Source organism: Phoca vitulina, unplaced genomic scaffold (genome assembly GCF_004348235.1).
Source record: "Phoca vitulina isolate PV1807 unplaced genomic scaffold, GSC_HSeal_1.0 scaffold6, whole genome shotgun sequence".
Classification (NCBI taxonomy): Eukaryota; Metazoa; Chordata; class Mammalia; order Carnivora; family Phocidae; genus Phoca; species Phoca vitulina.
This window is the reverse complement of record NW_022589709.1, coordinates 3,363,802-3,377,615: the sequence shown is the minus strand read 5'-3', so window position 1 is coordinate 3,377,615 and position 13,814 is coordinate 3,363,802. Positions and strand designations below refer to the sequence as shown.

At 45.2% G+C, this 13,814-nt stretch overlaps 1 protein-coding gene across 2 annotated transcripts in view; it reads left to right on the top strand.

Annotated features, from left to right (window-relative positions):
• The first annotated feature begins 326 nt into the window (after nt 1-326).
• ADAM19 (ADAM metallopeptidase domain 19) overlaps nt 327-13,814 on the top strand; it is a 79,045-nt gene continuing 65,557 nt past the window's right edge. For both annotated transcript variants that reach the window (XM_032403620.1, XM_032403619.1), the window contains exons 1-3: nt 327-525; nt 3,203-3,288; nt 7,557-7,627. In XM_032403620.1, the coding sequence (XP_032259511.1) occupies nt 459-525; nt 3,203-3,288; nt 7,557-7,627 (224 nt within the window). In that variant the 5' untranslated portion in view covers nt 327-458. The remainder of the gene's footprint in view (nt 526-3,202; nt 3,289-7,556; nt 7,628-13,814) is intronic.

The window sequence follows — 13,814 nt, the reverse complement described above, 5'->3', positions numbered from 1 at the left end:
TGCTGGGTGAGTAGCCTCTGGGTGTCACCCAAGACGTCTAGCATAGTGCGGGACAGAGGAAACGGGCCCCTGTGCAGAGAGGGGTCCAGTTTAACTCCTAGAAGCCCGAGCCCCCGACCCTCCCCAGGCCGCGCCCACCGTGAAGCCGGCCCCTCCGTGGGCTCGGACTCTCCCTCCGCTGCTCCCCATCACCTGAGCCGACCCGGCTCCCAGGGGTCCCCCCGGGCTCCTTCCCGGCGGTCCCTCCCGCCCCGCCTCCCCTCCGGGCGGGCGCGGCCCCTCCTCCACCCCGCGGCGGAGCCCTGCGGAGCTGAGGGCGGAGCGTCGCTGCCGATGGCTGGGAGCGGGGTTGGGAGGCGCTGGGCGAGCAGTGGGTTCCAGACGCGCCGCCGCCTGGCCGGGGGGCTGGCATGGCCGCGTGCTTGTGAACGCGGAGCGCGCGAGGGGCGGCTGCCACCATGCCCGGGGGCGTGGGCGCCGTCCGGCTCTGCCTGCTGGCGCTCGCCCTGCCGGGGTGGACCAGAAGTAAGTGGCTGGGCGCGTGGGGGGGGTGGGGGGAGGCTGGGGGAGGATGGAGGCGGGTGGGCTGGGTGGCCCGAGGACCTGGGAGTCGCCCCCTGCAACTCCGCGGGGCTGCTTCCCCGAGGTCCCCCAGCCTGGGAGCCCGGGCTTTGTTCCCACGTTGTGCGCCCCGGGAGGTGGTGGGGGTCCGGGAGACCCAGAGCAGGCGGAAAACAGCCGGTCCCCTCCCTGGCTTGCCTCCCTCGCCCTCGTTCTCTTTTTCCACTGTTTTTCTGCTTTTGGCTTCTCTTCCCGCTGCTTTCCTAGTCTCTCCTCTTCTCTCCAGTCTTTGTGTGTGTGTTCCTATAAATATATATTGATAAAATTGGAACCATACCATATGTACAGTTTTGTGCCTTGCATTCTCCACTTCACATTATGAGCCCACATCGTTACATTCTCCAAAAACATGCTTTTAATGGCTGTAGATTACATCAAGAAATCGCAGAAGTGTAATTTGCAAAAAGTTAAAAACATGACTCATACAAATATAGGATGAATGGGTAGCAGAGATTCCTTCAATTCATTAATGAGGCGGTGAGTAGAATGGTAAAGCTGGTTCAAAGCATGAGAGGAACGGATGGTACAAGCATCAGAGAAAATGTTGAAGTCGTGCACTGGGACAGATACAAAAGTGGTCAATGCCCCCATAGGGTCAACCAACCTTAATTCTTAGTTCTCTCTCTACCAAAGCGAAGTCGTTTGCATCTCTACCAGACAAAAATCTACAGTTAACATGTAACTTCACACAGTATGTTTTTTTTAATTTGTTGTAAATTAAAAAAGTCAAACCAAGGTGCATTCCCCTAGAAAAATGTGGTGATCTATGGGAGGGCCTGTTAAACAACGCTCCAGTGTGACATTGAAGGGGCATCCTGCTTGCTTTTTGCCTCATTTGCAAGTTTTGAACAATTTTTCTTAAGATGTACTCTGTTTCTCTCTTATTTAGCCTTGCTTTCAGTATTTTTTTTTTTTTTTGCAATCATAAAGATAATTTCATTCCTTTAAACATTCCATTAAATATCATATAATTCCTGTTTGTTGCAAAGAATCTAGACTTATCAGAGCCACCAGAGCAGGGATATGCCTCTCTGGTCCCCCCAGGAATATCAAGTACCTAGCATAGTACTTGGTAGATAGTTAAGCATTCAGAAAACACATTATGAATAAATGAATGCATTGCTTCTGATTTTTACCAGTACTATGAAACTAATGCTTGTCTGGTGAGATTATTTTTCAGATATATTTTGATTGAGAATACATTATATCAGTAATCTGAAAGGAACATCAATCACTCATAATCCTGCCACTCTACCAGCACAACTCTAGCCAGCTTTCATACCACTCATTGTATTCTATGTGATCGATGTGGTTGGTTTACAAAGAATAGATTCTGGAGTCCTCACCCCCACCCCAGGAGTCCTGTGGATTTGGCCCCTTCCTGTGGAGACCAATTTATCTAGGTCTTGGGGAAATACCACTTTATTAAGGTTATCTGCAAAAAGTGTTTGAGGTCGGTGGTGCCTAGAACAAGAAAAGACTTGTTGCAGCTCACCTTTCTTGGAAAATAGAAATCCTGCTGCGTATCTTGTCTTGAGGATGAAGGGGAACCGAGGGGTGATAGTGATTTGGAAAGTAGGAAGTGATCTACAAACGTAAACTTGCCATTAGGAAGCTCAGGGTAATGTGATGATGCTTTGTGGATGTAGGAGCAGTTTCATGGTGACTCTCCCCAGTACTGCTGTGAGATAGGCAGGCCGGTATCATTGTCTTCATATTACAGATGAGCAAACTGAAGCTCAGGGGGAAAAACCCATGGGCCTGACTTCCAGAACATACCCAGAATCTGACCACTTCATTCCTCTCTACTGAGCTCATTTTAGTCTGAGCCACCATCATCTCTCACCAGGTCTCCAGCCTTGCCTTCTTGCTTCTATTCTTATGCCCACCCCCTCCCCCGTTATACCCCCCATCTCCACCCAGCAGGCAGAATAATCTTTTAAAAACCAACTACAGACCATATTGCTCTGTGTCTAAACCCTCCAGTGCCTTCCAAGTCTATTTATAATAAAATCCAGACACTTGCCATGGCCTCTGTGATCTCAGACCCATGTCTCCTACCACCTTCCCTGCTCATTTACTAGATTCTAGCTACGTCTACCTTCTGCTTATTCCTTAAATGGGCCAAGTCACCTTCTGCTCAGGCAGGATCACTGCATTTGCTGGTCTTTCTCCCTGGGGCACTCTTCCCCCCAGATCCTTTAATGGCTGCCTTCTTCCGGTCTCTCAGGTCTCAAATGCCATCTTTGCTAAACATCCTGTCTAAAATAGACACCTCCTCTTCAGTGTCTCTTTATTCTATGACCCTATTAGACCATTTGAGAATATTTGTGTATTGTGCATCTCCCACCTCTAGAAGGTAAACTGTGAGGACTACAGAGACCTTGTTATCCCTGTTTACCACTATATGGCCAAAAACTAGCAGAGTGCCTGACCTATAGTAAGTGCCAAGAGCCTGGCCTCCCAGCAGGTGTTCTTCTAATGACCCAATAAGGGGTTTTTTCCCATTGGCGGTGCATGCCTAGCTTAGCTAGGGTGCAGAGTTCTGGAATTCCAATGGTTGTGTATCCTGTATTGGCAGGAGGAAATGGGGAAGGCAGCGCCCAGCTACAGCATGAACGAATAATACCTCAGTGGAAGACTGCAGAAAGCCCCACGAAAGAAAAGGTAAGACACAAAATAGTTCATTTTCAGAGCCAGGAGCTGACAAGTCCATTCTGTGAGATGTGGGGCCACCTTCTCAACTTTCCTGGAAGCGTCATTGCTATTAGTTCTGTTTCTGGCCTACTCTATCCTCTCTGTGCATTGGTTTTGAAAATCCCAGACGGGACTTTCCTTCATTGTGTGACAAACTTTTAGAACACTTCCAAATGCTATTAGTTGAGGAAATGAAAATTATTAATGCTGACACAAGCTAAGTGCAAATATGTGTCACAAAAATCACCAGCTCTCAAATGGAATTGATTAAATATTGTCACTGTTATTTTTGCTCTATATAATACATGCTTTACTTTATTGACGAGATAATGTACTTGGAGAGAAAAATAATAATTCAAGCTATTTTTAAGAGACAAGGGAGGAATCTACTACTCGGGGATATATCTTAAAATGCAATAGGCTCTTTGGGCCATGACACCAGCAAAATGCACAGGCTTTATCAAGGGGATTGGGAACAAGACAGAAAACATTATCCTGTTCTGCAAAGAGGACCTGGACATCCAGGGTATTCTTTGTGGTTCTGGTCTTTACAGTTCAAGTGAGACATGAAAGAGCTAGAAAGGAAGACAGTTGCTGTGTGCCAGTAACCAGCTATGGGACCTTCTACTTTCTGAACTTCAGATTCCTCATTTATAAAATAGGGCTTCGAAGGGATAGGAATAGAGAGGGCTGGGGAGAAGCGATAGTTAATAAGGTCCTTTGGGGCTCAAAGGGTCTATGATTTATTGGGCAGCATATAAAAAAGCAAGATTATAGTAGAAGAGAATGGAGAGAGAGCTTTGTCAGGGAAGATTTCAGACTTTGTGGAAAGGTAAATGGAGAGGAGAAATGCCTGGAATCCTTGAAGTTATGGCTAGGGTAATACACACATGTCCAAAATGCTTCAATTTGAATTTATTAAGGGAACTTCCAGTAACAAATTTGGGAGAAATGAAAGTAAGTAACATTTTATCCTAAAGACAATAAATGCATGAACCTCATTTCATCAAAAAGTAGGAAAGGCTGAAAATAGCTTCAGGAAAAATCTAGACAGATTGATGGATGCCTTCCTAGAGAAGGTTATTTTTAAAAATTAGGATCTTGGATAGTCCAACATATCTATTATTGCTCGAGGAATGGCTCCGATACTTTCTGTAGAGGTTCTTTGTTCCTTACAGATGTGGGATGCCCGGCATCCTCAGGAAGGCCCTGAGAAGCAAAGTGGAGCTCCAGATCCTGTCTCTATTCCTAGCCATTGTCTGCCCAGAATCTGGGTCATTGTATTTTGTAGGAAGAGTCAGCACAGTGCCTGGTGCCATAAGTATTTGTTGAATGAACGAATGAATGAATGTCAGAGACAGAGTAGAAGGTAGGTTTCAGTCAGGCCTCTTATTCTCATTTATGTAATTAATTCATTCATCAAAGATTAATTGAACAGTCACTGAATAATAAGTATTGTACTAGATCTTAAGGGGGGCAGTGCACATATATAGGACAGATTTCTGATACCCTGTGAAGCTGAAGATCTATTTAATCTACCCTTAAAGGGAAAGGAATTTTAACCTTTCCCTGTGGGAAGGATAACCAGTAGGTCGACTCCCTCCACCTCCTAGGAGAGGTGATGTTGCCCCTTCCTAGCACAGAGTGGGGTTGCAAGGGAGAAGTCAACAGGGAAGATGCATAGATCCTGATAGAGCCATTTCATTGTTTTGCTTGAAGTGTCCCTTGGAAACAAGTGACAACATATTTTAAATATCAGTGTCTGAGCGTCTTCCACACCAGAAAGAAATATTTTTGGATTACCCACTTGTAAATATTTGTACTCAGGTTGCAGCTTGTGTCTCTTTGGAGGAGAGGTGACAGTGCTTTGATTTGTGTCAACTTTCCCTTTTTGTGTGGACTGTCACGTGGACATCTACTCCTTGAATAAGGGAATTGCTACAGCTCTGTTGCTGTGTACTTTTCCTCAGATGCCCACTTGGGACTATGTCCCTGATGCTTAATGTCACTGGACAGGGTCCTTGTTCTGGAATATCCCAGGGTAAAGTGGCAAAGGATCAGCAACCAGAATAGGTGTTATCAGAGCTGAATCAGGGCATCAGAAACAGAGATGTGGATCCCTTAGTGAAAGTTATTGGGCAAACAACCACCTAACTTCCTCTCCCCATGGTTTTGAAATGTCCCTTTTTAAGAGAAGTCAATAGGATGAATTAGTACAAAAATAGCAAAGGACAGGGTTGCCCAAGCTTCCTGGATCAGAATGCAATACTGAGCTCATCGGAGCCCTTGGTGGCCTGAATAGCTCAGGGATGCCCAGTGCCTAGGACCCTAAAGGGAAGTGCAGTTTGGGGCAGATAAAAAGCGGAGTGTGCTTAGAAGAGGAAGGCCCCTACAACCAGACGTGGCAAAGCAGTGGGCCCACTTTCTCTGATGCTGAAACTAAGCTTTGGGGTCAACTTCAGGAGTTTATCAGTTCCTTGGTCCCAAGTTAGAGAACATGTATTTAGAGATCCTGTTTTTAATATGCTTAAATATGTAAATATCTCATTTCAAATAAATAACTTTTCCCTTCGAAATAAGTTCAACCACCTTAAGTTGAATTGTTGAAGCATGGAAGTTTATTATGACTTGAATTTTTTTTTCCTTCTTTTTTTAAAATTAAAAAAATTTTTTTTAATTTTTATTTTTTTTATTATATTCAGTTAGCCAGCATATGGTACATGAGGAGTCCACTTACTCACTCTTCTAGCACAGTGCTCTGACCTTGATCAGGTTTTTGTTGTAGTGTTCAACGATTCATTAGTTGCATAATTTTCCACAATAATAAGGTAAAAAGAGATGGAAATCCCTTTCTATTTTAAAATATAAAAGCAATTCTAAAAACATGGAAAGATGCACAAAGAAAATAAAATCAACCATGGTCCTACTGCTGAGAGGTCACTATGGTGACTTTTTGATTTCTTTCTTTCTACAAAAGTATATTTAAATAAAATATACAGTGTTGTTTTGAGCCTTCGTGTGCTTAATAATTATCATGTATACTTTCTTGATAGTTTAAAAATTATTTAAAGTCATCATTTTTAATGACTATTGAGTGTTTTGTCATATGATTGATCATCATTTATTTATTCTTCTATTTTTAGACATTCAAGTTATATTTCATTAGTCATTATTATAAGTAATGAGCATCCCTGTGTATAAACCTTTGCCTGTGTTTCTCTTTGTTCTCTTCAGGTAGAGTTTTGTGTTAGAGTCAGACGGTCTAAACATTTAAAAACTCTTGGTCCATCTGTCAAATTATTTTCCACTGAGTTGGTATCTATTTAAATTCTTACTGGTAGGGTCTGAGAGTGCCTATTTTTCAGTATGCTCATTGTGATTTATGGGTTTTAAAAAATCTCTGTCACTGTGATTTTTTTTTAAAGGTATCTAAAAAATTTTGCTTTTTGGTGGAGAGCAGTTACCAGTGATGCTGAACATGTTTTTCATGCTTATTGGCCATTTGTATGATAACTTAAATGATCTCTTCTGGGTATGCTGCTCATTTGGCCATCTGTAAGTTTTTCTCTCGTGTTTTTAAAATGTACCTTCTTTTGGACCTACAAAACTTCAGTTGGAGTTTCTCCTAGTTGTCTCCTCTGAAATGGTTGGGGGGGTATCCAAACTGAGAGACAAAATGAAATAAAATACGAACTCACTCGGAAGAGGGTTCTCCTGGTATTTCCGATAATAGACAGCAAGTATCAGCGGTTTTCTCTGTGCCAGGCTCTGTGACATTATTTACATATACTATGTCGCTTAATTGCTACAAGATTCCCATAAGGCTGACTGTTACTATCTGTTTTACAAATAAGGAAACTGAGTTGTAGGGAGCTTCAGTAACGTGCCCAGGTTCACACAACTGCAGTGTGAGAGCTAGCCCTTGAATCCAGATCTGACTGCACAGAAAATTTACTGTCGAAGATCGTGTTGTCGAGTGTTTGCCTTGACCAGAGCTGCATGGAAGCACTTACATCACATTTCAGCTTGGAGTTTCTTTCCTTTGTGTGTGAGGAGGAGGCAGGTGGGGGAGGGGAACAGGGTCCTTTGGGGGCTGAAGTCATTTCATGTTTGGGCTGGAAATGCAATTGACCCTTTCTCGTTCACTTCCTGTGGATCAATGTCAGAGCACTGTGCCTGTTCCTGGGAGCCTTGTCCCCTGCTTTTAGGAACTGACATTCTTTTGTTGTTGCTTCTAGCATCCACTCAAAGCTGAGCTCAGGGTAACGGCCGAGGGGCAAGAATTCATCTTGGACCTGGAGAAGAATGAGTAAGTGGACTCCTCATTTATCCATAATGAAACAATTCACTTCCATGTCAACGCCGGATGCAGGTGCCACTGTTTTGGAAGGCAGTTTGTGAAATCACCAAGCGCTCAATCTGGTTCCTTTGTGGGGAGTGTCTTGCAAAGACAGCATATCCCCAATCTCTTGACTTGCTGTGAAATTACTGGACCGTTTAATGTCTTCCTTGAATTTCCTCTGGCTGTATTTCCGGGGCCTCCTAGAGTTCACTGCAGGCACACAGGGGTGTGTGTGTGTGTGTGTGTGTGTGTGTGTATGTGACGAAGGGCGGGATGGAATGGAGGACTTCGGCAGCTGACTTACTAGCTCCAGCACAGCGCATGGCAGGAAGTGAAGGAGATTAGAGGAAAACAGCAGAAAGCAGAGAGAGAGGCAGGGCGGAGTGTTGTGGGATTTGGTGCCTCAAACGCAGGCTGCTCCATGTGTTCTGGGTTAGCTAAGTCTGAGATTCTGCCAGTAAGGGCATGGTCAGCAGTCTCCTGGCTTCATCAGGCTGATTCCTCCATCTTCCTAATCTCATTCATCTCGGGTGGCTGCCTGGCTCAGGAATATTTCCACATTGATTTGCCATTAAGCGCATTTGTATCTTGATTCATTTTATTGAGCAGGTGAATAGACATAAGCATGGCTGCTCGTCGGCCATTCCCAATCTGCTTGGCTGCCCGAGCGTTCTCCTTACTTGGCTGGGGGATGCTGAGGCCTCTGGTATTTTCCCACTAACTAGTTCTGCCTCACAGACCTCGCAGATAAGGCTGCATGGCTCAGAGAACTGCCTGCCTCCTCTTGGCAGCCTCTGGAGTCCCCTGGAAGCAGATGAGTAATCAGATGCATCACTGCCAAGAAAGGGATGGATAGAGACCTTCCCATATCCAGAAGGATGGGAATGGCTGCTAAGCTCGGGTAGAAAGCAAGAACATAAATTATTCCAAATTTGGGCTTTTGGATACTTGCAAAGGAGGGTGAGTAGTGTTGGAAGTGTGGCAAAAGCATGCCTTAAGCAGCGTGTACAGCAATGGGCTTCATCCACATCTTTCCTCGGCCTCCAGTCTATGGTGGCCTCCAGGAAGCTGGGAAGTTGGGCATCTCAATCATTTTTGCTACTTTCCTCCTAACAGTGAAACCACCCCAAGAATGGCTTCCTTTTGTCCCATTTGCCTGGAACAGAATTGGCTGACTATGGCCCCAGAAGGTGTCGACTCTGCCTGTTTGGGATTTCTCCTTGTGTTGTCTTCCTCTGGTCCTGCAGGAAATGCCTTTGGAGGGTCTCTTCTTGTCGGTCTCTCAGGAACCTGCTTCCGTTTCTCGTGGCTCCAGCCCTCCAGCTCCAGGCCACCTGAGCCTAATCCATCCTATTCGGCCTCAAGTGGACCATTTGACCCTCCAGCTTCCTCTGGGCAGTCCAAGTGATGGGGGGGATGTCATGGGTAAATGGGATCCCGGGACTCATCCTTCCCTTGTGTTTTGGAACCTGTGCAAGAAGCCATAGGAAGTTCGAGGAGGAAGATGTCTTAGAAAACCCTGGGCACGATGGTCTTATGCATGGTTGTAGAAACTTTGAATCAGAGAGCGATAGGCAGGCACTTGCCAAAGGTTGCCCAACAAGTAATTGAGAGACGTGAGACTAGGATCATTTGAGTTTTTGGCTTGGGTCTGGAGAAACCGAGGTTTAGTTCCTAGCTATGTAATCTGGGGCAAATTGCTGCAACTTGTGTAAGTTCAATGTCCTCATCTATAAAATGAGGATAGTAATGCTAACTCCATAGGGTGGTTGTGAATAGGCAGTGCGCACAAGGTGCTTATAGAGCACACGGTGAGTGATCAAGCACGGTGGTGAGTTTTATGGTCCCACATGAGAGCTTCAGAGCAGGGCCCTCATGTAGTTCTATTGTCGGCTGCTCCAGGCAGCCCTTTGGTTTCCCAGTGAGCAGCGGAGGGCTGGATGTGCTTCCTGGCCTCCTTGAGCTGGCAGAAGGCAGGAGACTTGACAAAAATGGAAGCAGCAGAGCCAAGCTGTATGACCTCACCAGGTATCCCTGGGGGACGGCTTCCTGCTATTTTCGTCTAAATTGGGCTTTTTGTTTTTGAACATGTGTTAGCAAGCGGAACTCTAACTGCACACGACTTTCTAGTGTGTTTATTTCCCCAAGCCTTCTCATTCATGGTGCTTGTGAGTCCGGATTCAGAACAGCTCGGGGGTGGGGGGTGGGAGAGTGAGGCTTTTCTGATTTTTTCAAATTGCTGCGTTAAAGTTTTTGTAATCCCATGGTACTTGAGGGGAAGCTAGGCTCTGTGCCAGGTGACTTCTCAAGCTCTGGTTCTTAATTTCCTCAATGGATTTATTCATTGTTATTCATCTGTTATGCATCCGTAGCATTGCTAGCCCCAGTGTCAGTACTGGGAACCTGGCTGTGAGTAGAACAGTTCTGCCCTTATGGAGCTTATATTCCAGTGGCAGGAACAGTAAACAAATGAACAAGTGAACTGTGGTATACCCAAAGATGCGCGCTATGGTGGAACCAAAGTGGGGGTCGAGGGAGGGGTCAGGAGGGAGGGGCTTTCCAGAACGGTGGCCAGGAAAGGCCTTGGTGGTGAATTGATATTGGAGTCAAGACCTGAAGGAGGTGAGGAAGTGAGCCTTGTGGACAGCTAAGAGATGACAATTCCAAGGAGAAGCAACAGCCAAGTTCAAAGCCCCTGATAGGTTATGAAGTTTCCCTTTCTCCGTAGCTCCCCACCCCCCATACATTTCCCCATATATTGGATTCTCAGGCCTCTCAGGGCAAGGGCTGTGGGCAAGGGCTTCTGGGATTTGTAAGGGAAGGGAGAGGACATTTCTAATTTATTTTTCATCATCCTGAGGTGTCTGGCCTTCTCCCATCAAGTCAAAGCCCGAGTGCTAATGCATGGCCCAAAATAGCAGTGAGCAGACCTTTAATGGAATTCACACATGGAGAGATTGCCAAGAATGGTGAGGATGGAGGAGCAGGGGGATGGGCCGGGAGAGCGGGCACGTAGCAAACGGGCCTTCAGCTCAGGAAGCAGACACCCCAAGTTGTCTTAATTCAATAACATGACAAGCGGCAGCCTTTTCCTGCTGTGAAGCAGCTCAGGATAAATGGTTGGCATTCCCATGGGAGACGCACACCCTTTATTGAGTGCAGGCGAAAAGGACTGGCCTTGTAGGGCTAATCTCAATATGGCTTTCATGTCGGACAGTCCTAGGTTCAGATCCTGACTGCCCCTTATGGAGCTGTATGTTCTCTTTAAGTCTCAGTTTCCCTATCTGGGATATAAAGATAGCCCATGCCATGAGCCATGGGGAGGATGAAATGAGATGGTGTGGGGAAAGCCAGCATGCTGCCTGGCTTCTAGTCCATACTCTGTAAATGGCAGCTACTATTATTTCTTGCTCACGATTTTTTAACTGCAAAAGTAATACACGCTCATTGTAAAACATGTAGCAATACCAAAATATGTAAGTAAAAGAGTGAAAGTCTCCCACCCTCAAGGAGAATCCATTGTTAGCAGTTTGGTGGGCATACCCTGGACCTTTTCCGTGTGTGTGAGAACGCGTGCACAGATACTCATAAACACAACTGCACAGAAACTCACGTACCGGCTGCTATTTTTGTTGGAGAGGGAGGCACAAGAATGAGATTATACTATATATCTTGTTCCATACTTGTTTTTTTAGACTCAACTGTATATCTGAAGGTAATATTCTACTCTAATAAAGGTATGTATAATGTTGCTTTACATTTACTCACATGCATACATATAATCTGCCAAGGTTGGTGCACAGCTGTTATTAGGAGAGCCTTACTTGTGATTGAGGCAGTGTGGTACGTGAGAGAGTACTGAGCTCAGAGACAGATGATGTAGAAGTGATCGACAAGCCAGCTGGCTCTCCTGGGTCTTAACGTTCTCATCTGTAAAATGGGGATTTAGTCCCCGTTGGGCTCTAAGAGCTTTTTTTTGCACTACCTATTTAAAGGACATGGTGTTAAGTAGAAAAATGGAAAAGAACTTCCGACCTTAGGGAGTTTGCTCTCCAGTTATAGAGACATCCTTGAAAATAGGGCACTGGGATAAAGGCAAATGCCCCAAAACCACGGACCTTGAAGTTGAGGACAAACTGCTAGCTCAGGACTCACCACTTAGGCAACACAAACACGAGAAGGGAAATGACAGGGAAGAAATTATAGGCTGCTATTTCCACAAGCCACAGATTTGAGGCATAAATCCATAATATTCTTTCTGCATATAATTTCCCCCATGCCCTGAGGACTGCCTCATCAACCCAGAAGCTCTACTAGACAAAAATTTGTTTGCTGAAATCAAATGGAATCTTCCTTAGCTGTAAGCATCTAGGGAGATGAACACCTCCAGGAAGTGTAGGCTCTGGCTCACTCCCTTCTCCCTTCTGTACTTTTTCCCAGGGAGGGCCCAATGAACTGTTAAATCAGCTTGCAGGATGCTCATTGGGCTGCATTACTCGAGGGCAGGATCACTAGGTTACAAGGTCACCTTCAAAAGCACACGAGCAGCTCAACTAGTGGGCACTCTGCCCAGAGGACCTTTGGCCATGCACTTCTCTCTGCTGGTCTCTTGAGCACATTCTGGAACTCTTAATTTCCTTGGTATACTGTCCTTCCCTTGAGTACAAAGGATGATTAAGATTCAGATTTTGGCTTGGGAAAGAGAGAAATATCTTTTGGTCTCACTCCATTCGTTGTGCTCCAGCCAGCTAGCTAAAGGGAGATCCTGTTTGCACGAGTCTAGCTAATAAGAGTGGACATTTGTTTTCTTTTGTGTGTATGTCTACCTCCAGACTTCATGGAGAACAGTAACTGTCAAGGCAGAATTTGGACTTTTAGAGGCTCAGTGTTTGTAGCGTCCACCATTACTTCTGACGTTAATCTCTCCTCATCTCTCTAATTTCTTATTAGTCCTTCAGAGATGCCACTGGGAAGGAGACTGCTTTTGTTGTCCTGGAAATCAAGAGAAAACCTGGAAAATCAACAGTCATTCACTGCTAATGGAGTGATCTAGTACCCTAATTTTCTCCTTTTTCCCTCAACTCTATTTGAATTGTATAATACAGGAGGACTGGAGAAGGGGAGAGTGAGCAGGCAGTAAAGGAGTTTTTTAGCAAGAGACAGGCTGGATTAGTTACCACCTCCTAGTGCTCTACTTCTCTTCCAAGGAAGCCTGGTAGAAATGTGTAACTGATCCAGAGCAAAATCCTGAATACACCCAGGCCATGGCACTCTCTGCTGCCTCCACCTTCCTAGTTTCCTCTTGAGTTGGGAGTAGACTTTAACATCTTATCTAGGATAAAGGACAGCTCTGTTTGACCCTCTCTTGTCAGGAGCTTCATTTGTTGTTGGCAAAATTCAATTTCCTGGATCAAAGAGAAGCTTAAGAAAGGCTTAGACGCTATCCCAGTGCTCTTGGTAAACCATGCTTCACTGAGTCGCATTGAAATGAGTCAACAGACATATGGATTACATTTCACTTAAAATACACATGGCTTAAGAAATTAGAGGATATCATTCCTTAACCAAGTATTTGGCAGATCTAAAGCGTTCAAAATGTTTTTCCAAACTCGGCACGCAGCTGGGCTCCCCATTCCCTGCAGTGGAGATCGTGTATCCCAGGGAACCTGGTGCCGAGGAAATGGTTGAGTGGATGGGTGGGGACACCAGAATTTGATGAGAGCTGCCTGTGAGTGTCTGAAATTTACTTCAAATGTTTTCTCAAGCATCAGGAACTGAAGTTAACCCTGCCATGTTGACTCTGAGGCAGTGAATGCATAAGCGGATACAAATTCCAAGCACTGTACTAGGCACCTTGCCCCAAAGACACCTCGTGGTCCTGTAGTTTCCAATTGTAGCTTTGCAGACTGAGATTGATTTCATCTACACTTCCCATGTTGTCCAGAACCCCTGGAGTTGCAGACCAAATGGACTGCCAGCCTATCTAATGTGATCTTTTTGCAAGCCAAATTATCACATAAGCAGGGTCTTTATTTATTTCCAAATCACTGGAGGAGACATGATATTGCTATCTTAGGGTCCATTGCATAAATTCAGTTTCAGTAATTAAGAGTGCTGATCTGAAGGGATGCAGCTGTACATTTGCCAGAAGAGA